Source organism: Typopeltis vanoorti, chromosome 17 (genome assembly GCF_054136105.1).
Source record: "Typopeltis vanoorti isolate ZY-2024b chromosome 17, IOZ_Tvanoo_1.0, whole genome shotgun sequence".
NCBI classification, from domain to species: Eukaryota; Metazoa; Arthropoda; class Arachnida; order Uropygi; family Thelyphonidae; genus Typopeltis; species Typopeltis vanoorti.
The window spans coordinates 26,981,815-27,004,984 of record NC_143565.1 but is presented as its reverse complement, the minus strand read 5'-3'; the positions used below and the strand labels follow the sequence as shown (position 1 = coordinate 27,004,984).

At 33.9% G+C, this 23,170-nt stretch overlaps 1 protein-coding gene across 1 annotated transcript in view; it reads left to right on the top strand.

The window, feature by feature from the left end:
- Positions 1 to 23,170, top strand: part of LOC150097235 (sodium-independent sulfate anion transporter-like) — a 217,815-nt gene that overhangs the window by 50,511 nt on the left and 144,134 nt on the right. Inside the window, exon 5 of the mRNA XM_090407626.1 lies at positions 20,341 to 20,393. Within this exon, the coding sequence (XP_090263752.1) occupies positions 20,341 to 20,393 (53 nt within the window). The remainder of the gene's footprint in view (positions 1 to 20,340; positions 20,394 to 23,170) is intronic.

The following is a 23,170-nucleotide window of genomic DNA, read 5'->3' as shown; positions in this document are numbered from 1 at the left end:
GTTTGGTTGTTCCAAGATACTGCATCTTACTATATTTCATTGCTCATTTTCAGTGATGACAACACAAATGATGCAACTTGCATTATTGCATACAGAAAGAATAAAAGCACACTTCAATTTGATATCAACAATATTTCCTTAAAGAAAAATTGGAAATTTTTTTTTATTACAGGCACACTATAATAAGTGAGTTTCAGGCACCTTCATATTGCATTTAGTGAGGACATATCCTTTGATAGAATTCTAAAAGAGTTCATTTCCATCTAGGATATGTGGAGTAGGTATATAGACTTTTCAACTGAGGGAGAGTTTGCCACATTCTATAGAAGTGGAAGGGATTTGCCTCCTGGAAATGGATTTCACCTAATTAGCCTCACCCATACCTTTTAATGATCATTCCAGAGAAACTGATTAATCTATTTTTTTTTTGTTGAAAGTTTATTTTTCACTTGGTTAGAATATAATAAATTTAGTTTAATCCTTTATCCAAGTGTGAGCAAAAACAAAGTTTGTGCCTGAGAGTATCTTCAGGACTGCGGTAAGGTAGTACAACACCAGGACGACTCCTTGCAAAGGTGGAGCAAGCTGCTAACACCACTATCTCAGTATCTCCCATAATGCAAAACATATCTCCTTGTGGATATGTCTAATGTTATGCATTAAGGGAAGGGCTGGCTCCCACTGAAGAGACCTCAATAAAGGTCGAAACTAGTCTGGGTAGTGGCCCTTCCCTTAATGCATAACATTAGACATCTCCGCAAGGAGATGTGTTTTGCGTTATGTGAGATACTGAGATAGTGTTAGTAGCGTGCTCCACCTCTGCAAGGAGTCGCCCTGGTGTTGTACTACCTTACCCCAGTCCTGAAGATACTTTCAAGTGCAAACTTTGTTTGCTCACACTTGGATAAAGGATTAAACTAAATTTATTATGATTAATCTATAATTGGTTGCCTCCATCCTAGCTTTAAAGTTGTATAATGGAATAATCTTTCCACTCATTAGAAATTGTGACTGAGGAATTGAGACTCGAGTTGCATCTAATTATACACATTCATTCAGCCCCTTATTGATTTCTCATCCAATCCCATTATTGTGTTTGAATTAGATTCTTATAATAGCTTAAATATCTCCAACTGATCTACCTCTATCCTTTCATCTAGCTTCACCTCAATACCCAGATAGTTAATGGGTCTTCCTAGATGTATACATTACTAAACTTAGCAACTTAGTTATTTCTGAAGCATCTGATACTTTCTTGCCTTCTGTATCAAGAAAGGTTATTTATCATGTCACTTTTCTTTTTATCTTCTACATAGCAAGTAAAAGGAAACTTTCCTATTCAGTTCTTTATACTACTTCTGAACCTGGTCATCACCATTTTTCATGGTATTTGATCTGCAACATTTTTATTTTTATGCAATTTTTGCTTCAAATTGTTATTTATCCATCTAATTTCATAAGATTTTTTCTCCTAACTAGGGATGCAGTCAGCTCAATCTTTCTTCAGACATTCTTTAATCCCTTCCCTGCACTTCTGATTCCTCTTTCTTGTACTTCTCATGCCAAGGAGCTGCTTTCTCAATCTATCATAACACGTGTAGGGCTGCATTTATACTTTTGGGGGCCCGAGGCGCAACATCATTTTAGTTTCTTGAAAAAAAAAAAATCAACATTTCCCATAACTCATTTTAATAATCAATACAACATTGGTATACATATATTTGCAGTTTAAAAAAAGTATAAAAATAAATCAGTTCAAATTTAAATAAAAATTAATAATTAAATTTTTTTTTTCTGGCTTTGGTTTTAGCAAATATATCTATAATGTCATCATAATTGATAGTCTATTACATCTGATTCAATGCATAATAATGACAGGTCACTTGTTTTATTTTGGTGCAAGTTGCTTCTTAAATTTTTTATTCGTTTCAACACTGAAAATGACCGTTCAGCACTTGCATTTAAAATAGGCATCGTCAAAAATATTTTTAAAATTGTTTCTATGTTAGGAAAAGTAGACCTTAACCCATCGTTTATAAATTTGTACATATTTTTAATTGAAGAATTTTCTTTCTTTATCATTATTAAAAATTGCTTAACTTCATCAGTAAATTTTTCTGGATCAATATCAGTCCCATAAGTTTTGTAAAATTTTATCAATACTAGTCTTGTACTTCTCTTGATGTATATCTTCCTTCAAAAAAATGTCAAACATATCTAATATGTCGAAATAGCTTTTTGTTCTTTCATTAATTTCCAAAATTAGCTTATAGCAAATGACATTAAATGTGTTCACAATGAAATTTTCATTCCCATGTAATGTAATATAATCTCATTGTTAGATTGTGAAACTTCGTCGCTCATTTTTTTTCGTTTTATAACTCTTTCCTTTTCATCTTTAAATTTTTGTCTCATCTGTTAATAAATTCACTTCTTCATTTACAGCAGCAAAACTATTTCTTTTATCTAAAATAAAACCAACTAAAGAGTGTAACAAATTATTAGCTAAAAACAAATCCATATCGGGATCTTGTAGAGATTTTTTCGTTGTAAAATTTTATCCCACATAACTGTCGAAATTACAGTTTCTGGTTTGTCAAAATGTTCAGATGATGAGCTCTCTAATTAGAAATAGGTTTTTCTTGAGGAGAAATGGATAGTTATAGTAATTCATCTTTAATTTGTTTATATCCACGTTTCAAAGCCAATATAGTATCAGCTCTTGTGGACCACCTCGTTTTGCTTGGCCTTTTAACTGTTAAAGATTTTTTTTTCTAAATGTTTAAGGAGTATACCCCATCTTGTTGAAAATGAAAAGTAATTATACATTTTGAATAAAACAAAAAAATATTGCACTGCTTCGGGACAAGATTTCACTGCATAGTTGCCAATTAAATTTAAGGCATGACTAGAGCACGGTATATAATGTGCAGAGGGACTATGTTTTTTCAGCCTAGCTTGTAAACCTGTATAGAATCTTTCATATTGGTGGCATTATCATGGCTTTGCCCTCTGCACATTTTTATATCCAAAGATGATAATTCTAATTTTTTTAATACTACCTCTTCTAAATATAAGGAATTATGTTGTGTAATTCTGATGAACCTGATAAATGTTTCTCTAATGTCAGAATTTGCTACAACATACCTAAATATCATAGCTAGTTGGTCATTATGGGCAATGTCTGGAGTTGAATAGAGTATTATTGCAAAATAAGCAGCTTCCTTAATTTCTGATATTAATATTTCTCTTGTTTTTTTTAGCTATTAACACTGAGTTCATCACAAGTATGGCAAGAAAGATAATTTGATCTGCCAGAACCACAGTTGGCATGCATTTTCATCTGATTGGTTTTAAAAAAAATCATCAAATTCACTTAAATAATGTAAACATGCTAAATAATTTCTGCAAGAATCAGAAAAAATATATTTATATTTCCTCTAAATGCTAGCCCTAGTTTAGCTCTGTTACTTAATGGTAGCTATTATTCTTTTTAAAACCTTTCTCCAATAATTTTCTTCAGATTGTATTTGTTTGATCAATTCAGAATCAATTAGACTATTTACAGAACTTGAGTTTCTTTTGCGATATGTGCACATCGCTCGTATATGCTCAGTAGAATGCTCGTGATCATATAAGGTTTGTTATATTTCCCAGTCATTAAAACCCTTCATTAAGCTATTATTTGACTTAGAAAACAATTTGCAAACAAAGCAGTAAATTGCTTTGCTGGTTTCTGAAAAAATTAGCCACTCTCGTTTCTTCTTTGTTCCATTTGCCTTTTTACAGTAAAAATGTGATATATTTACATTTCTGACATAGTCTATTGCATTGTTTTTTTTTTTAATTTTTGATTTTTACCAACATTCTGGGGCATATTTATTAAAATATGCTCGATAAACTGTTCATCAATAGTAAGTGGCCACACTGCTATATCAGTAGGATAAGAGATTGCTTGCTTGCTGGTAAGTACAGACTCCAATTAAAAATTTTCTTCAGAATCCTCTTGATTTGTTTCATTTACTTCTTTCTCTTCTGTTTTCTACATTATTTTGATGTTCTTCATTTTCACTTTCATCCCCTCCTGATAATGATACCAATGTTTTAGTCTTCATTCTGAGAACTGTGAAGTACAATTTCAGTTCTATGAAATTCTTCATTTTCAGAAAGCAAGAAAGACAAAACTGCACCCTTTTGACTATTTAGCTGTTTTTCATTTTCTCTAAGTAGTTTTCTTTTACTCAAGATTCAAATTTTCTTGGCATCATTATGTGTATTAATCTATCAAAAGTGAAATAAATATTTATTAAATCCAAAATAAACATATAAATAAAATAAACAATTACGTTAAAAGCTTAAAAAATACAAAAATAGAAACAGTATCTTAATTTTGTTAAAATAAACAAGTAACAGTAAAATAAAAATAATAATTGTATAATATATTCTTACCGACTGCGACAACTACTTTAAACATATAATTAAGTATATACACTTGTATACAGTATACTGCTTTACAAGTACTAGCCAAATAACTGTAACTAAACTGTTTAATTACCGTTTTTTGGAATTTCCTTTGCTGTTCTACAATATTTGACCCTTTCTTGGTGCACAATTTATTGTCTCTTCCCAAAAATATAAATGAATTTCACATGTATACAATAAATATTAAAAAAAATCTTGATAATATTAAACTAGCAACCAACCTCATAAGTCATTTTACATAAATAAATGACTTATATCGATAGATTATAAATATGCAACTTCTATGATACTTTATATTTAATATTAAATTTTCTAAATAGTTTAAAATCTTCTAATGTAATTCTAAATATATATTATTTACACTTTCAATATTCCATGTAATCGAATCATTAATTTAAAGAATAATGTAATTAAAATCTTTCTGTGAAAGATTTCAATTGCAGTGTTGATTATGGATTTTGAGAACGTTGATTTTTATTTGACAAGCTTCACTGACAAGCATCATAGTTGCTACAAAATTCTGAATACTGAAAAAATATTAAAAGGTACGGTAATAATTTAGTATAAGGATAAAAGTTTTTTTAAAAAAAAGAATTTAAATGCAATCAAATTAAGCTTGCTAATCAAGGTAAAAATTGGAACTTCATGAACTGTAAAGTTCAGATATTCTCAGTAAAAATAAAAATTTTGAATTTACAGTAATAAAAATTATAGCAAAAATCATCATTTATGGAATTACAAGATTTATTCAACTCCAGCTTTGATTTTTTTTTAAGTTGCAGTAATAAGCATAATAATTCCAGCTTTAGTTAAAATGTAGAGGCAATAAATAGTAATAACTTGCTATGCTTGCTTACATCCACTTTTTTACTCTACATTTTACCTTAAAATGACTAGAATATTGTTGCACAAAAAAATTAACTGAAAAATCAATTTAATTTATAAATAATAATAAACTTGAAATTCAGATGCTCTATTTATGTGATATAGAAACTGCTCTTACTCAACTAATTAATACAAATAGCAGCAACACAAAAAAAAAACCTGTCTCTGGAACATGTTTCAAAATGATTTGCAAAAACTTTCGTTACCTCAAATTTATTTACTCTGTTTACAATTTTCACTTATTAAACTTCTAATATACTTGCAAAGAGTATACTAGAAGTATACAGTTCATAAAAGTAACTTAAAAAAATATTAAGTTACTTTTACAAACTGTATATCAACTTCAAATATGCCAGTAGATTCTCTTAATGACACTTCTTGTTACTGTTGATCTAAATCTTAATTGTCTAACTAAAAAACATAAGAGGAATTGTACAAAGGTATATAACTTACAAAAGCTCTGTATTGCACATTCAGTCAAAGGTCCTGCACAAAAAATTCTAAGGCAATTCTCTCATCTCAGATCTTGAGCTTCCTTCAGGAAATCTGGCTTCAGAAATATCTCATCAGGAAAATAGCAGGCTGTGAACTGCACCCTGCAGTACTCATATACAGCTCTGGCAAAAGTTTTTCTCCCAAGGCGAAAAGAAAAACTTCTTCTGAGTGAAGGTGCTTCGGATAATTTGTCTCACCTTTTCTCCTCTGCTTGGGCTCACCAAAAATGCCTGGACGACTGCCTCCTTTTTCTGCTGCCAAATCAACCAGGATTCCGCTTTGGCCTGGAAGCTTTTCTCTGGCGATTGGAACATCTCCTTTCGGCAACTCGAAGCCTTCTCTTAAGACTGGAACTAGGAAGCTACTCTCTGGCAATATCTGGAAATCGAAAGCCCGCTCTCTCTAGCGACTTCTCGATCAGGGAAGCCCTATATGCTTTGCTCTGTCCCTTTTAATTATGCATTCTCTGTGACCTCGCATAAAGTTTGTAACCCCCCCCCCCCCCTGAAGAATTCAGCATGATTCTTTTATCTAAAATTTCAAGTTCGGCCTGCTCTTTGTTCTCTTCTGTGTCTTCTTTTGATTTTAAGTTGTTTGAACCTTTCTGACTGACTTCGGAGGTGTTTACGTGCAGACCTTGTAAGCCTTTCTCATATACACAAAATTTAATAAACAAACCTTTCTAATGCCGAAATGTAGATCTATTACATACAGCTCAGGCAAAAAACATTGCCTTTGTTTTAACACTCTAACATATTCTTATTAAAGTATATACAGTTAATTTCCAAAGGGCTATTTACAAAAATATCTAATACAAAATATACAGAGACAAATAAGGTTATTTTACAACATTCTTATGAGACTTAACCTAAGTAAAAAATCGATGTAATTTGCTTTGGAATATTTGGTGTATTTAAGCTACAATAGAGTTACAATATTGATAAGAACAATAGCCTAAAAGTTCAGGTAGTCGAGCGAAAACCATCTGTGACAAAATGAAACTAGTTTATTTATAATAATAATAGATTTCTACACGTCTCATCTTGTTTTGGTATTATCAAGTTATTCTGAAGCATTATAAATTTTGCTATTTTATTATTATGCCGCTAATATTTCTTCAAATGCTGCACTTTTTACAACAAAACTGGCTAACTTATTATTACGGGCAACTCCAGGGAGTCGACAGACTTGCTGAAAGAGGCCCTAACATGTCGAGAACAACCATTCGACATTCATACAGTATCTATCATACCTCGCTTTGAACTCGTTCACAATCGTGACATCCACAAGACTGGCAGCTTATTCCACTCATTCACCACTCTCCAAGTAAAAAAAAAACCTACCTCTAACACCCTTGCTAACCACATTCTTGCCCAGCTTACATGTATGGCCCCTAGTTTTCCCACCACCAGTCCTATTCTCATAAATATCTTCTGAATTAATCTTTTAGAAATTCAGTAATTTGAATGTCTCAATCATATCACCCCTTTTCTGCCTATCAACCAATTTCTGCAACCCACAAATCTTCAACCTGTTCTCATAAAGTTCATTCCATAGACTTGCTATCATCTTGGTCACTTGTCTCTGGATCTTCTCCACCTCCTCCCCATCAAGAAGAAACCCTGGCACCCATATCTGGACACCAGTCTAGATGGGGTCTTATCAAGGCTCGATACAGTAGTTTAGACCCCATCTAGACTACTGTGTATAGATACTTGATACACAGCAGTCTAGATGGGGTCTTATCAAGGCTCAATACAAGCAGAGACAAACAATAACTTGTTTGTCTCCTATCCATCTCACCAACCTTATATCCATCCCCATATGCTGCAATTTACTGATTAGAATTCCATGTGGTATCCTGTCAAAGGTCTTAGCAAGGTCCAGTAGTATCACTGTAAACCCATTACTCTTATCCATTTCAGCTGTCACTGTGTTATAAAACGTGAGCAAGTTACTGAGGCATGATCTACCCTAACAAAACCATGTCCCCCATATAGTATCCCATTTTCATCTATCCAATCCTGTATTTTTCTCTTGAATAATTTCTCCACCCTGACAACGATTCCTGATGTGCTAATCGGTCAGTAATTTACAACAGCAGTCTTGGAACCTCCTTTATGCAGTGGAACTATTTTCCCCTCTTTCCCCCCATCGGGACTAACCCAGACCCAAAACTCAAATTAAACAAAATGGTCAAGGGCATTGGCAATTCTTTAGCTGCTTCACGTACGATACGAGCTGGTATACCATCCAATCCCACAGATTGAAGTTTTGTAATAGACTATTCGCCTCCACTTCATTCATCACAATTCTCCTATAATCTGTTGGTTCATTCATTCATTCCTGCAATGTTACCACCTGGACTATATACTCTTGCAAAGTGCTTGCTCAGTAATTCAACTATATCAACTGATTCGGTTACCTCCCTACCATTGGTATTCTTTAAAATCATTCTGCCATATACATTTTTTCTTTTACTTGCAAAATATCGAAAAAACTGTTTGGGATTCTTTTTAGCCTGCATGGCTAATGTTCTTTCATAATCCATTTTTGCTTTTCTTACCACACTCGTTACCCTTCTGGCCTGCACTTTATACCGTTTATGTGCCTGCTGGTCACCTTTCTCCTTAAATTCCCCCCATTGTTTCTTTTTTTGCAGCTCAAGCTTAATGGTGTTATTCATCCATTTAACCCTAACTTGATTTATTATTCGGACTCTAGGTATATAGTCAGCCATTGCTTCATGCAAACACTTACCTTCCTCCCATGCCAGCCCTTGCAGTTGTACATGCCATGGCACTGAACCAATCAAACTCCTAAGCTTGTCATACTTTCCAGCCCGATAATTCCACATGTACCCTGTCTTAATTGTAAATTCCACACCTTTAGCCACCTCCCAAGTCAAGACCCTATGATCACTCTCACCAATTAGTGGCAACATGGTCATATTTGTTACAGCCAAATTCTCGGATGCAATTACTAGGTCCAGCACTCTCTGACCCCTAGTATTTTCCTTTACATACTGTTGCAGATAGTTATCCCTTAACACAAAATCCAATTCTTTCCTCCCATGTGTCCTCTTCTTTTTCCAATCAATGTTACCATAGTTGAAATCTCCCATAATAATTATCCTCCTTCCACTCATTTCTTCTATTTGCTTATGCATACTATCTGCACCATCTATTCCATCACCTGGTCTATAGCAGCACCCAGCTATATATTTTGTTCTGCTAGTTTCAATCTCACACCAAATGGCCTCAAATGTACTCTTTTCTATATTCTGCAGTTCCACTTCTATTCTCCTTGGCTGTAGCTCATCAGCTATCATTAATAACACTTCCTCCTCCCCATTTTATTCTCCCTGTCTCTCCTGAAATGTTATGTTGAATATATCTGTTCTCAAATATGCTCAAAATCCCTTTGACCTAATAAAAAGGCAATGTTCATCAGCATTGCATCTGTTAAAATGCAGTTAACCTCCCACTGTTAACAGATTATTGTAGTTGTGTGCACTGTATTTCTTGGATTGACCCTTTTTTGCTGCACAATTTACTTATTGTCTCTTTCCAAATAAAAACGAATTTCATATGTGCAAAAATAATCAAATTGTTTGCATTGGAAATATTATATCAAATATTTATATTTTTTAAATAACTTTTATTGAAATAAATGATATTTATTTCAATAAAAATTTATTGAAATTTGTTGAAACTTTCCTTGCAAAATAAGATTATATGGGTCGCACATTTCAATTTTAGAAAAGATTTTTTTATTTATTTTTATGAACAACAAATGGTGTTAAACTACATTATGTGGGGTTTCCGATTGCGAGTCTTTTTAATTTATACCCAATGGTATTTTATCAGAGATTCTACGCCTTTTGTCTGTTGCTTAAAACTGCAACAGTACATTTACTTTGGATAAATAACAAATTCAAGCAAAAAAAGTGCTCGCATGTTATCTAGCAATATTTGTGTGTGGTGATAATTTTGGGATGGGAGTTTACCATTAAAGGCAAATTAAGTCTGTTATGAAAATTTTGGAAATAAAATTTCATTTTGACGCATGCACCTACACATCTTTCGAAAGAAACTGTAGGGAAAATATCGCTACTTCAAAACATATCGAAATTAGTTGAAAATATGTTCATAACATTTGACTTCATAACTGCCGATTATTTTGATTTGTAGTGATGGTGTAACCCTAAAAGAAAGTGATTAGGGGGGAAACCAAGAAAGTTGAAATGAAAAACCAACAGATTACGTTATAAAAAATTGTGCATTACATGATATGATTCAAGATTTAATGGAAGTCTGCACGGTTAGCCTAGTGGCTTTGCCCTTCGCAACCATATGCCTGGGGAAGGAACGTCCTAGGTTTGATTCCTGCCAAAGATGCGAAGAACTTGATCTTCCTCAGGCATAGCCAAGTTAGCCGGTCTTGGGCGTGGGCAGTAGGGTTTTTTCCGTGAGTTTGTCTGGCATTTTTCATCCCACAAGCAGGCAAACCAGTCTTGAACATGCACTGCTACAGTCAAAAATATACCCCCTAACGGCAGACTAGGTGACAAGTTGGTTGGGAGTGGTACTAACAAGAAGTCGCATCTAAGTAACACACGAACCCTGCATAGGAAGCGGGAAAAACGTGTACTGAAAGAAAGATTCAGGATTTACGTACGATAACTAACCTTCTAACTAAGATTATGAATAAAATAGGAAACTTAATTTGGAGCAGATGGAGGCTTTATTCATTTTTAGATTTGGATTTTCATGAATTTATAAAATGATTGAAGATAATTATTTTTGTCAAACAATTAAGTTTTTGGAGAATTTTAATGTATTGGTGATTAAAATAATTAGCAAAAAAAATTGATAGTGACATTGATTTTCCAGAGTGATACAATACGAAGTGAAAAAAGTATGAAACGATTTCTTATTTTATGCTGGTATTAAAAACTATAATTATACGTTAAAAACTAGCAGCAAAATGAATATAACTCGTAGGTATATTTAGTCTGATAACTTAGATTCTGGTTACCGAACAAATGGCAAGCAACTGCGTTTCTTGCTCTATGCCACAGAACATGGCTACTACGTACGCCAGGTAATGTAGTTAAGTGTTATTTTCAGCATGAAAGATTATTGCAACTTCTAATGGACATGACAGTCAAACTACACTTCTTATCCATATTCTTTCATGGATAAGAATATTATCCAGGTTTGCTGGACGTGTGTGTGTGTGTATATGTATATATATATGTATGTATATATACACGTCCAGCAAAGTAATGGTAACGTTACATGAATTTTATGGAATACAGAGTTCCTGTTAGTTTTATATTCTAAGGAAAGAATATATTTCAAATGGAAGTGGGAGGCCTCACAAATTTTTCAGTGGCCTTTAGTTTTTATATTATGAATTTAATATTTAAAGTGTTTTATTTTGCAACTATAACTACACTTTTTTTTATTGTTCTTTGTGAGGAGTAAGGTTTTAAAATGAGGCCCCATCTTGCGGCTAATGGTAAATGCAGCCCTGCACATGTGTTAGTAGCTCTCTCTCTCGTGTGTGTGTGTGTGTGTGTGTGCGCAATTTTAGCTTCAAATTATTATTCATCCATCTAATTCTATAAGATTTCTTCTGATTCTAGGGATGCAGTCAGCTCTTTCTCTCTTTAGACATCATCAGATCATATATATATACACACACACACACACACACACACACACACACACACACACACACACAAATATATATTTTTTTCATTCATTTTATGTGTGTGTATATAATGTATCGTGTTTTTTTTTCCCATTCAAAGCTCTTATGATTTTCCACCTTCCAAATTAATGTCTGTGATTACTTGTGATTGGTAGTTATTTTTTCCCTCCAATTGGAGGGAAAAAATAGCTACCTTCTTTTTATACTGATTTGCAGATGCATTTTACTAGTTTAAATGCATAGTCTAAATCATCCATAATGATTGTATCCTACTTTGTACCTGTAATCCATTGTCTATGTAGTTCTGCCTTTAGATGAACCTGGCTTATACCTTTACCTAACCAAACACTCCTCAAAACCATTGCTTATAGTACTTGTTCTGTCATCACTATCATTCAGGATTTTCCTCTGGTTGGATTGAATTCCTCTAAGTCATTTGTAATTCTCTCAACCTTATCCATCCTTCCTGTTCCTCCTGAAGTAAACTGTACCCATCACATTCTATTCCTTTAAAATTATCCTGCTATTTCTCACTAAAATTGGTAATTTTTCTTAATCTATGTTCTTGATTTTTCATGTATAACAAATAAAAATTCATAACCTGTGTTCTTGATTCTTCATGTATTACAGCAGTGCTTCCCAAACTTCTGGATGTCAGGGCCCCCTTTGGAGAAACTAAAATATTTCATGGCTCCCTCAAAAAAAATCTTAATATAGACATATTATTATAATATTTATTGTATTTATATTCAATACAAAACATATTCAGCGAATATTTCAAAAATCAAATGCAAATATTACATTTTTAGCATCTTACATACACATTTGACATGGCACATTTATCTCATATTTTTATATAGATAGATATATTGCTATTGTACATTTGCAGTACAAGCACATGAAACGTAAAACGATTAGTAATAAACAAAGTAAGAATTAAAAACAAGAAGTTTAATAACAATTTAATGTGATGGATATGTTTCAATACTGCTACACAAAAAGTCAGTATCAGGTGAAATATTTGAAACTGCAGTTCTTAGATTTCTGCTTTGAAATGAAACTTTATAATAAGCATATATTTACTAATATTCAGTGCCAAAATATGCAGGAAGAAAAATTTGTGAACCTGCACCAATATGAGATTTTTTTTCCCATTAAAATATAAAAAATAATGAAAAAGAAATATTTAATAAAAATTAAATAAGTTTCTTTTAAAATAAATCTACTTAATCTTAAAACATTTTTCAATTTGTTTTCATTATTTCATGGCTCCCCTCAACAAAACCTACGGTCCCCAAGGGGCCTGCAGCCCACAGTTTGGGAAGTGCTGTATTACAGAATATGCATAATAACCTATCCCTTAGCTAACTCATATTCAAGTACTATCATTTCTCACTATTGGGAACTTGGAAATCCAGGTGAATACTGTAGTTAATTTTCTTTAGCATTGTGCCTGTGGGGGCTTTGGTTGAGACTTTTAAGAAATTTGTTATAGTGAGTAAGCAGTAAGTTAGTGTTCATTATAGTAAGATTTGAATGCAGCTCTTAAAATAAAACCTGGTTGTTTCATCAACCAACTTCCTTACCCCACTGCTGTAGTTATTGCTTTTCTTGTCTGACCAAACTAGACTTCCTGTCCATAGGATCATCCATTCCATTCTCTTTCATGTGCACACACATATGCTTACTAATATTCTGTTATCCAGTTAGTCTCTCACCATAATGCATTTGCCCAAGGACTATGGAGTCGCCCTGTCATGCTTAGTTTCTCCAGATATTTATTCATTCATTCACTGAAAACTATCTCTCTAACCACCTAACAACAAATCCATTTAAGTGTAATCCATCCTATAAATACAAATCCTTTCTATCATCAAAAACACTATACTGCACACCATTTCTCCTACAGTATGCATATTGAATCAGTCAGTAATTGCAGCTTTGTCTCAGCTCAAACACTTAAACTCTTTAGGATTTGTGGAAGATGTTATTTTTATTTTAAATAATGTTCATTTATCTTCAATTTCTTTATGTACCAAGGTGTGTTCAGGTTAATGACAGTACTACATAATAAGTTTAAATTATTATTAATCTTCTATCCACAATTTTCCTCCATATCAGTCTATTCCTTGTGAGCACTCCAATATTGTCATAATGAACATTTCATTCTTGTAAGGCACTTCTGACCGAATCAATCCACCTAGAGTTTGGTCTTCCTCTGGATCTCTGTCATGCCATCTTGACATCAAACACCTGTTTTGCTAACCTATCCTCACCTATTTGATTTAAATGACCATACCATCTTGTATTAGCTCTGCTTATACATTCTTGAATGCTAATAGTGTCAAGTTCCTTTCTACTTAACTTTTAATATAATTCTGCAATTGATGCCATCTGTTCACTTCCTTAATTTTTCTCAGAACTCTCATCTGTGGTCTCTTGTCTTTGATCAACTGCTTTATGTCTAACCCACCTCTCAAATCTGAAACTTAAACTGCTTTGAACACTGTCTTGTATACTGCTAGTTTAGTGTTTTGGTTGATTTCTCTCTTATTTCATATAAATTTATTCAGCTGGCTACCCACCATACCAGCTTTGCTTATTCTGTTGTCTATTTCTAGATTTAACCTGCCATTTTCACTAAAATCTGTGTCTAAACAGCTGAAATATTTTACTTGTTCTACAGGATCTCCATTCAGAATGCAGCCAAAGTTTTCTATGTTCCTGCCTATTTTCATCGTTTTTGGTCTTTTGTTATTGCTAATTTCATGTCAAATTTGTTATCTCTGTTATTCCAATTTAGTTGGAGAATCCTGGAAATACACTAGATGTGTTTAGGAGTACAACATCATCTGCATAAAGCAAAGAGCTTAGTTTGATATGTCGAATTCTGTTATCAGGCCTGATGCCACTTTATCAAACTAAAATCTAAACTTAATGTAGGTGTCCAAAATAGAAAACTCTCCTTTTCTAAGGATAAAACTAATTTTCTATCATTTCACTTTTCCTTCAACTGTTGCATTAATGCAGGATTTTTGCAACTGTTCTGTACAATGTAAATAAAGGATTTACTAGGAATATAGAGTTAAGGCATACAGAGTTATGCAGGCAGCTTTTAAAATGGGAAATTGGACATTGAAACGTCTTTGGCCTGTAGTCTCAGAGAAGGTTCTCCCAAAGAAGTGAAGGAATATTTTTAGTGGTAAGAGAAGGCAACTGACAAAGAAAAATGCAAAATCTGGTCCTTGTTGGAGATCTAAACAGCACGGTAGGAAATAAATCCCAGGCATGTAGAAATGTTTCATGAATATATATGGAGAAAAGTGCAAAGTTAATGGATCTCTGTTTAGGACATGTAACTGTCTAGTCATTACTAACTCCATATTCTAGTACTAATACTAGTTCACATGAAGAGAAGACACAAAAAATAAAAGTGTCACTTGTTATAGTTGATAGTGACATCATCTTGATTCAGAATACAAGATTATACAGGGGATATAAGAAAGTTTTACAAAGAATTAAACTTGAGCAGCTACAGGTGAACTGTAGACTTAATTATACAAATTATTGAAGAAGAAAAAAAATGAAAGATTTGACCTTGGACTCTAGTAGCAAACTCCAAAAGAAAGAAAACATTGATCGATTCAGCTTGGGAGATATGCAGTGAAGTTCTCTGCAAAGAGAGAAAAATAAGAATTCCATAGTGGATGCAAGAAGTAAAAAAAAATCAGTCCTGCAAAAGAATTTCATTGAAATTGAAAAACCAATAGACAACATGTATTTTGAGAAATAAGAAATATGTAAGAAAGTAAATTGGTATGTAAAAGCAGCTAAGCAAGTCAAAGACTTTGGTTACAATATAGAAGATAAATATGAAAGTGGCAAAATATTATATAAGCTATTGAAAAAGTTTAGAAATGGAGGAAAGATTATTGTAAAATGAATCAGATAATACAGGCAACAGAAAAAGAGAAACTAAAGATGTTATGGATGTCTAAAGTAATTACTTTGAAAGACTAGAATGAAACAAGGCAATGGCAGTAGTAGATGTTCAGGGGGTTGCAGTCAAGAATGTGTGTGTGTATGTATGTGTGTGTATATGTGTATACTGAGATGTCAAAATCCAGCTGAAGTAAATGATAGTCAAACAGAAATGCTCAAATATGGTGGTATAAAAGTTTTACAGTGGCTGCACTGCATGATTCGAAAGACCTGGTCAGAAGTTCGAATTCCAGATTATTAGTAGTTGTCATAGTTTTCAAGTTAAACAGGGAAATAAATCTCTACGAGAGTGAAAGAAATTTCTCTAAGTGTTCCAGGTAAGATTTATGCAAGCATACTTGAGAAGAAGCTAAGAAAAATTGTGGAAGAGAAACTTGGAGAAGAACAAGCTGAGTTCAGACCAAATAGTGGTCAAGATCAGCAATAACAACAAATAGTTTAAAAAAAAAAAAAAAAATGCCATGATTAGGTGCCAAGAGAAAAGCTATCTAGAACACTATAGATATATGGAGTATTCAGAACAATATGTAGTCTGCTGTAAGAATTGAAGGAGGTACTGGAAAGTAGTTCGATGTAAAATCATGCGAGTGTTAGATCTTCTAATTTTCTATTACCAGATACATCTATAATTACAGTAGCACTGCTATCTCCAATTGGGGAAATTGACCATGCAGTCTTGTCTTGGGAAGTTGCCCAACATGTGGAATTTTCAGTCAAGAAAGGGTTTATGAGAAACTACAAAGCTGGTTTGGAATGATTATGACAATCTTAGGAGGCAACTTGGAGAAATGCCAAGGCATAAGAAGCTACATGGAATGAATGTCATTAGTGTATGGAAAAGCAGTAAGGGCTTTGTTTTAGTGCAGTAGTATCAGACTGAGTAGAGATTCATCCACTTCTCTGGGTAGAGAAGTGGATGAATAGCAGTTTAAAGCAAGAGCTACAAAAAAGGAAGTAATGTGGAAGGAATATAAACAAAAAGGTGATCAGCACGTTCATAAGCACACCGCAAGCAAGAAGGGTAACAGGTAAGAAAGGCTAAATCAGATTTTTCAAGAAAATTAGCTAAGCAGTCCAAAGTAAATCCAAGAGTTTTTCCACTGTATAGAAAGTAAGAGAAAGAATGATTATGGAAAGATTACTTTTCTCAGTGCTGATTGTAGGAAAGTGACAGAAGCAGAAGAAATAGTTCAGTTACTAAGTGATCACTCTAGTTCATCTACCTCATTTCTCAGAATTGAGGTAGATGAACTGGAGGCACACAGTATATTAAAATATATATCAGTGTGAATACAGCAGTGGGCCTGGACAGTATGTCTGCTTGTGTGCTACAAGAATGTGCAAGTGAACTGGCAGTACCTCTGACTTAGTTATTTATTCTAATTCTCAGCTCTGGCAATATTCAAAGGGAGTGGAAAGAGGATAAGACCAGTTAATATCTCTTGAGTAATGGTTAAAGTATCAGAAAAGTTGGTTAAAAGTGAAATTCAGGAATGGGTGGATATGAATGATATTTTATAGGGGACAGCATGGCTTTGTAAAAGGGAGTTCCTTCATCATTAATTATTCACATTTTATAATAAGGTGGCAGCGGAATTGGATACACTATGATACTGCTAAACTTTGCAAAAGGCATCTGACAGAATACCACATGGAGAATTATTATATAAGCTGGGACAAATGGGAATGGATATGAGATTGGTGGCAGGGATAGGAGAATGGTGTGGATTCTTGAATCAGAGGGTGGTGTATGGTGGAGTAGAATCAAGGTGAATAAGGGTGACTAGTAGAGTGCCTCAGGGCTCTGTACTAGGACCACTATTTCTTTAATTTGCATATTAATGATATAGCAGAAGATTTGAGAGGGAATATTCAGTTGTTTGCTGATTATACAAAACTGGAGAAGGCAATAGTTGATAAAGGTGATATAGATATCTTGCAGGATGACTTAAATAAATTGTCAGTGTGGGCAAAAGATAATGGTTGTCAATTTGATATTGTAAAATGTAAGGTAATGCATTTTGGAATGAAAGGATTACACATTTCATATTATATTGATAGTACTAGTTTACAGGAAATTGAGGCTCTGGATCTGGGAGTGATAGTGGATAGAGATTTGAAATTCAGAGGATTTATTATTTTACTCCTCCAGGGAGTCCGACTCATCGAGGTAGAGTGCCAACAGCATCGAACGATTGGTCCCCTTCCAACTACTAACTGCACTCAAACTTACTTCACTGAGCCATTAGTAGCAGAGGCTCTACCAATCGACCACCCTTTGCCGGCAAGAGTTGAGAAAATAGCTCAGAGAATGGATGTTGAAAAACATTTTGACAAGTAAAGATTTGGAGGTTATTATTCCCCTTGACTGTATAAGGCTATGATCCAGTCACATGTTGACTATTGTGCACAGATTTAGTCACCTGCATTTCTAGGGTACCAGGAGGTGGTTTAGAGGATTCAGAGACATTCCACAGACCTGTCACAAGCTTGTGACAGGTCTGTGGAATATTTCTTTTGAGGATAATAAATTTAGTTTAATCCTTTATCCAAGTATGATCTTCAGGACTGGGTTAAGGTGGTACAACACCAGGACAACTCGTTGCAAAGGTGGAGCAAGCTACCAACACTCCTATCTCAGTATCTCCTATATAATGCAAAACACATCTCCTTGCGGATATGTCTAATGTTATGCATTAAGGGAAGGGCCACTACTGAGACTAGTTTCGACCTTTGAGGTCTCCTCAGTGGGAGCCAGGCCCAAGTGGAGATATCAGGCAGAAGCATTAGCAGGTCATCTCTACCTATAGGAATTGCCAATTGGTGTGCCACCCTTTTTTAATAATTTACTCTGGATTTAGAGAAAGATGTTGAAAGTTTATTTTTCACTTGGTTAGACTATAATAAATTTAGTTTAATCCTTTATCCAAGTGTGAGCAAACAGAGATACTGAGATAGGAGTGTTGGTACTTGCTCCACCTTTGCAACGAGTTGCCCTGGTGTTGTACCACCTTAACCCAGTCCTGAAGATGCTTTCAGGCGCAAACTTTGTTTGCTCATATTTGGATAAAGGATTAAACTAAATTTATTATAGTCTAACCAAGTGAAAAATAAACTTTCAACATCTTTTGAGGATAGATTTAAGGTATGTGGGTTGCAGACTTTAGCTGATAGAGGAGAGGGTATGTGATAGAAACATAAGTTATAAAAGGGATTCTATAAGATTGACACAAAGGAAATTTTTCAGTACATGGTGAATAGGGTGAAACAAGGGATTGCACTTGGAAGTTGTCTAAGAGTGTGGTTTTGTAAGGGTGTGCAGACCAGGTTCCTTACTTGGAGAGTGGTGAATAAGTGCAATGGATTGCCAGAGGTAGTTTTAAGCACCCCAACAGTGAATAAGTTTAAGGAGATATTATTATTGTTGCCTGACACCTCCAGGTAGTTCAAATTATATTATTGTTGCCTGACGCCTCCAGGTAGTTCAGACTCATCGAGGGAGGGCATCTACTCTACGACTCTGTCTCCACCACTGAGTCCACCAACTACAGTGAACCACATCTACACCAACGGCATCTACTTCCCACGGTCACCACTAGTTTTTTTACAGACAATTTCACAAACATCCATGCCCACAGTGGAATTGGAACCCGTAGCCTTTCCGCTGGAGAGCGGATATGCTAACCAAGCCGGCTATTTGATAGTTATTGTGTTAACGGATAGTGTGGGTCTCCCAGCATGAGTCTCTTGACTCCATGAAGTACCCATATAAATATTTTTTAATTAGTATAGTGTACTGTTTTTATCATTAACAATAGATCTAATATGGTTTTTTATGAATCTTGAGTATATTATGTGGACGGTTTATTTTATGTTAATGATTAGAAAGTAGCTTCTATTTAATTATTTGTTTTGCTTCTTTGATTGTGTGTGTAAAATTTTTGCTTAAACCTGATTAGAAAAATCAAAATATAAAGTTGGTTTAAGTTTCCTATTTTGAGTCCACAATGAAAATTCGGCATTAAAATAATGAACATAATATTAAACATAAAGCAATCAGAGATTAGTTTTTTGAATTAACTTTAATCAACAATGTTAAAACCATACTATCTTCTTTTTAAGAGTTTCTGGAATATATAACACTTTTTACAGAACTTTAGATGTTTAATTGTAAGTAACTTTGTGCAGTTAAACTTTGAATTTATTCCACTTAAAAAAAAATCCCATCTTTCATTAATATATTATCCCCTGTTGCCTTTATCAATCTATGATGATAGGATTAAGTTAGGAAGATGATAGGATTAATTATCCTATCATCTACCTACCTAAGCATAAAGTTATGTGAATGAAATATTAGAAAGTTTTTTGCTGGTATTACTACCCATGAAAGAACTAGATGGGATAGAAAACAAATTTTTTATTGACTACTCTACTAGTTTAGGGAAAATTCTTGTTACATATCAGGAGAAATAAGTGAATACTGAAAAACAGGTAACATACATAATGAAAATATTTGAACAGGAATAACAATGGAAAGTGTGCAATTTCTATGACATTGTTTTTGTTCTTCTATCATGACTATTACTAATGAAAGGCAAGATACGTTCAGTATTCTTATGATGCGTCCAACAAGCAAAACAATTGTAAAGATTTTGTCTGCTTTCCCCTAAAGGTAGTGAGCTTCAGTTTATTATTTTCATTTATAGTTTACATTGTCATTTTTTTTAGATTGAAAAAAAAAAATTCTGTTTTCAGGGTTTATTTGGATTGAACTTCCAGTCTCAGGGATTTTTGGATACTGTATACAAGTTTTTTTTCTAACCTTCCAAGTACAAAGTAAGAACTTTATAATCTCTATGTGTGTAAACAGACATACATATTTTTTACAACTTGGTTATGATTTAGTATATGTGGCATTGATTTATAGAAGTTATTGGCATAACTGAACAAGAATGATCTACTGATAAGAATGAATATAATATTTTCAGGAAGGATAGGAAAGACAAAAGTTTGTATGTGTGTGAGAGAAGTTACAAGGATATATTAATGAATGAGGAATTGCAGAATTATTCCAGACAGCTGTCTAGAATAAGATTGACAAACAGATATCTAGTAGATATGTTTATCTCAATCAAATGTATGCCATCTGTAAAAGTAAAACTATAGTTCACTTCTATTGTGGATAGAATTAATGATCACATAATCTGAAACTCTGCTCTAGACACCAAACATGAAATGTTTTTAAACTGCAAGCCTCTAGTAAGTAAGCATTGTCTTACACCAGGTAATAAAATTTATCAACCATCTAAATGTTGCTGTAGGACTGAGAATGTGAATTGTTAAATGTTTTGATAATTTAGTGTAGTAATTAGGGGGAAAAATTATGGTGGGTTTCATTTATGGAAGTACAGTTTAAAAGTATATGTGGAAGCAGAATGAGTTTGAGTGATAACCACATTAAATAGCAATGTAAATATGTGATGTTCCACAAGAGCATCACATCCTCAGTGAATGTAATTGTGGTAGATGGCATTGATGGTAATGTTGCAGTAGGAGAATTAATAAACAAGATCTCATGGAGTCAAAGACTCATCTGGGAGTCTTTGACTCCATGAGTGGAAAACTCTCCACTACTATTAAGTAGTAGTGGAGAGAGTTAAATGTATTTAGCAAAGTGGATCACCCTCCTGCAATGAGTCCCTTGTGACTCCCTGGAGGTGTCACATAATAATAAAGTTGCACTAAAGTTCTGCAAATGAGAAATATTTCTTGAGTGAAAAATTATGCAGTTTTTTTGTTGGCTGTAGAAACTGTGGCAGAAATGTGTTTGTGCTGGTAAAGGCTAGAGGTATAGTGCAGCCTTGGAAGGAAGATCTTGATTATATGTGGATACCTGATTATTATATAGAAAGTTAGAAGTCGTGTGATATTTCTTGCAAGAAATTAGACCTAGTCTTGATAGTACAAAGTTAATTTACAAGGTTGTCCTTTCTCCTATAGAAGCAAGATCAGAGTTTAGGGCATTTTTTTTTCAAACAAGTGACATTTAAAAAAAATAAATAAAAAAAATAAAAATACAACCTTATAACCACTTACACCATATAAAAATTAACATCCCTTATTCACATTCCCTAGTCCTTCCAGGAGTCTACCAAGTTCCATGCAATTGTAAGCTGTCCTGTTATGACCAAACAGGCAGAATAACCAACATCAGAATTGCCAAACACAAAGACTAAATATCTGATTCCACAACTACAGTCACTGGGCTTCCTGACCATGCCTTGGACAACCACAAGATACTATGGAAAAGGCTACCTTACTTCACAGAAACAAATTCAAATATGAAAGACTTTCTGTAATCTGCTTTGACCTCAAGAAACTACCCTAATCTCAGTAAAAATAATTGTATAAATGATATAGGAAATGGCTTAAAGGGAGATATTCAGTTGTTTGCTGATGATGCAAAGTTGGGTAGTGCAATAAAAAATCAAGCTGATGTTAAGAGTTTACAGGATTTAAATAAGCTGGGAAAATGGGCAAAAGATAATGAATGGTAGTTTGATGTGGAAAAGTGTAAAGTTATGCATTTTGGGATTAACAGATTACCAGCTCTGTACTACATTAATGGAATGGTACTCCATGAGATTGATGAGGCTAGGGACTTAGGGGTGTTGGTGAGTAGGGAAATGAAGTTAGATTGCACATACAGATTACCTGTAATCTGTTACTTGGTTATTGAGGAAGGAACACACTAACATCCAGAGATGGAAGTTATTATTCCCCTTTATAAGGCATTGATACTTCCACATTTGGATTACTATGCTCAGGTCTGGTCACCTGGATTCCTTTGGAGATGAGGAGGTTGTGGAGAAGGTTCAGAGGAGAGTGACTAAGTTGGTGAGTGATGTAAAAAATGCTCTCTACCTTGATAGATTGAGAGCTTGTGGATTGCAGAGGTTGGTTGATAGGTGGAGAAGAGGAGATATGATAGAAACATTTAAATTACTAAAAGGTTTTCATAAGATTGATGCAGGGGAAGTGTTTCAGCTGTGTGATAGTGATGGGAGAACAAGAGGTCATCCCTGGAAATAAAGGAAAAACGTGGTTAACAAGAGTGAGAATGAGTTTTTCGTCTGGCAGGTAGTGAATGAGTGGAATGCATTGCCTGACTCAGTTGTGAGCTCTTCATTCTGTAAATGAATTCAAGAAGAGATATGATTTTGTTTTGATAGTTTGGGTCTCCTGTGAGTCTACTGATTCCATGGAGATATCAGTAATAATAAAACTGGCTCAAATCTGGGAAGTGCCAATTCTAAGAACTTCAGCCAAACTCCTAAGAACACCCATTCCAGTCTACTGAGGAGAGGAGGGCACTGTTTTAGGTCTTTAAACTTAGCTTTGTTGTTTTTGTTTGTCTTATATGGGGCTGGCATGCATATATCAATTTGATTTGTTTCCTGAATATGGCAATTTGACTTTGCTGAAATATTGAATTATTAAATTTTTTTCTAATTAATATATGCTATACATTGTTAATGTCCCTAAATAATACTGGTAGGAAAATACAGAGTCCTCAGGTATTCCT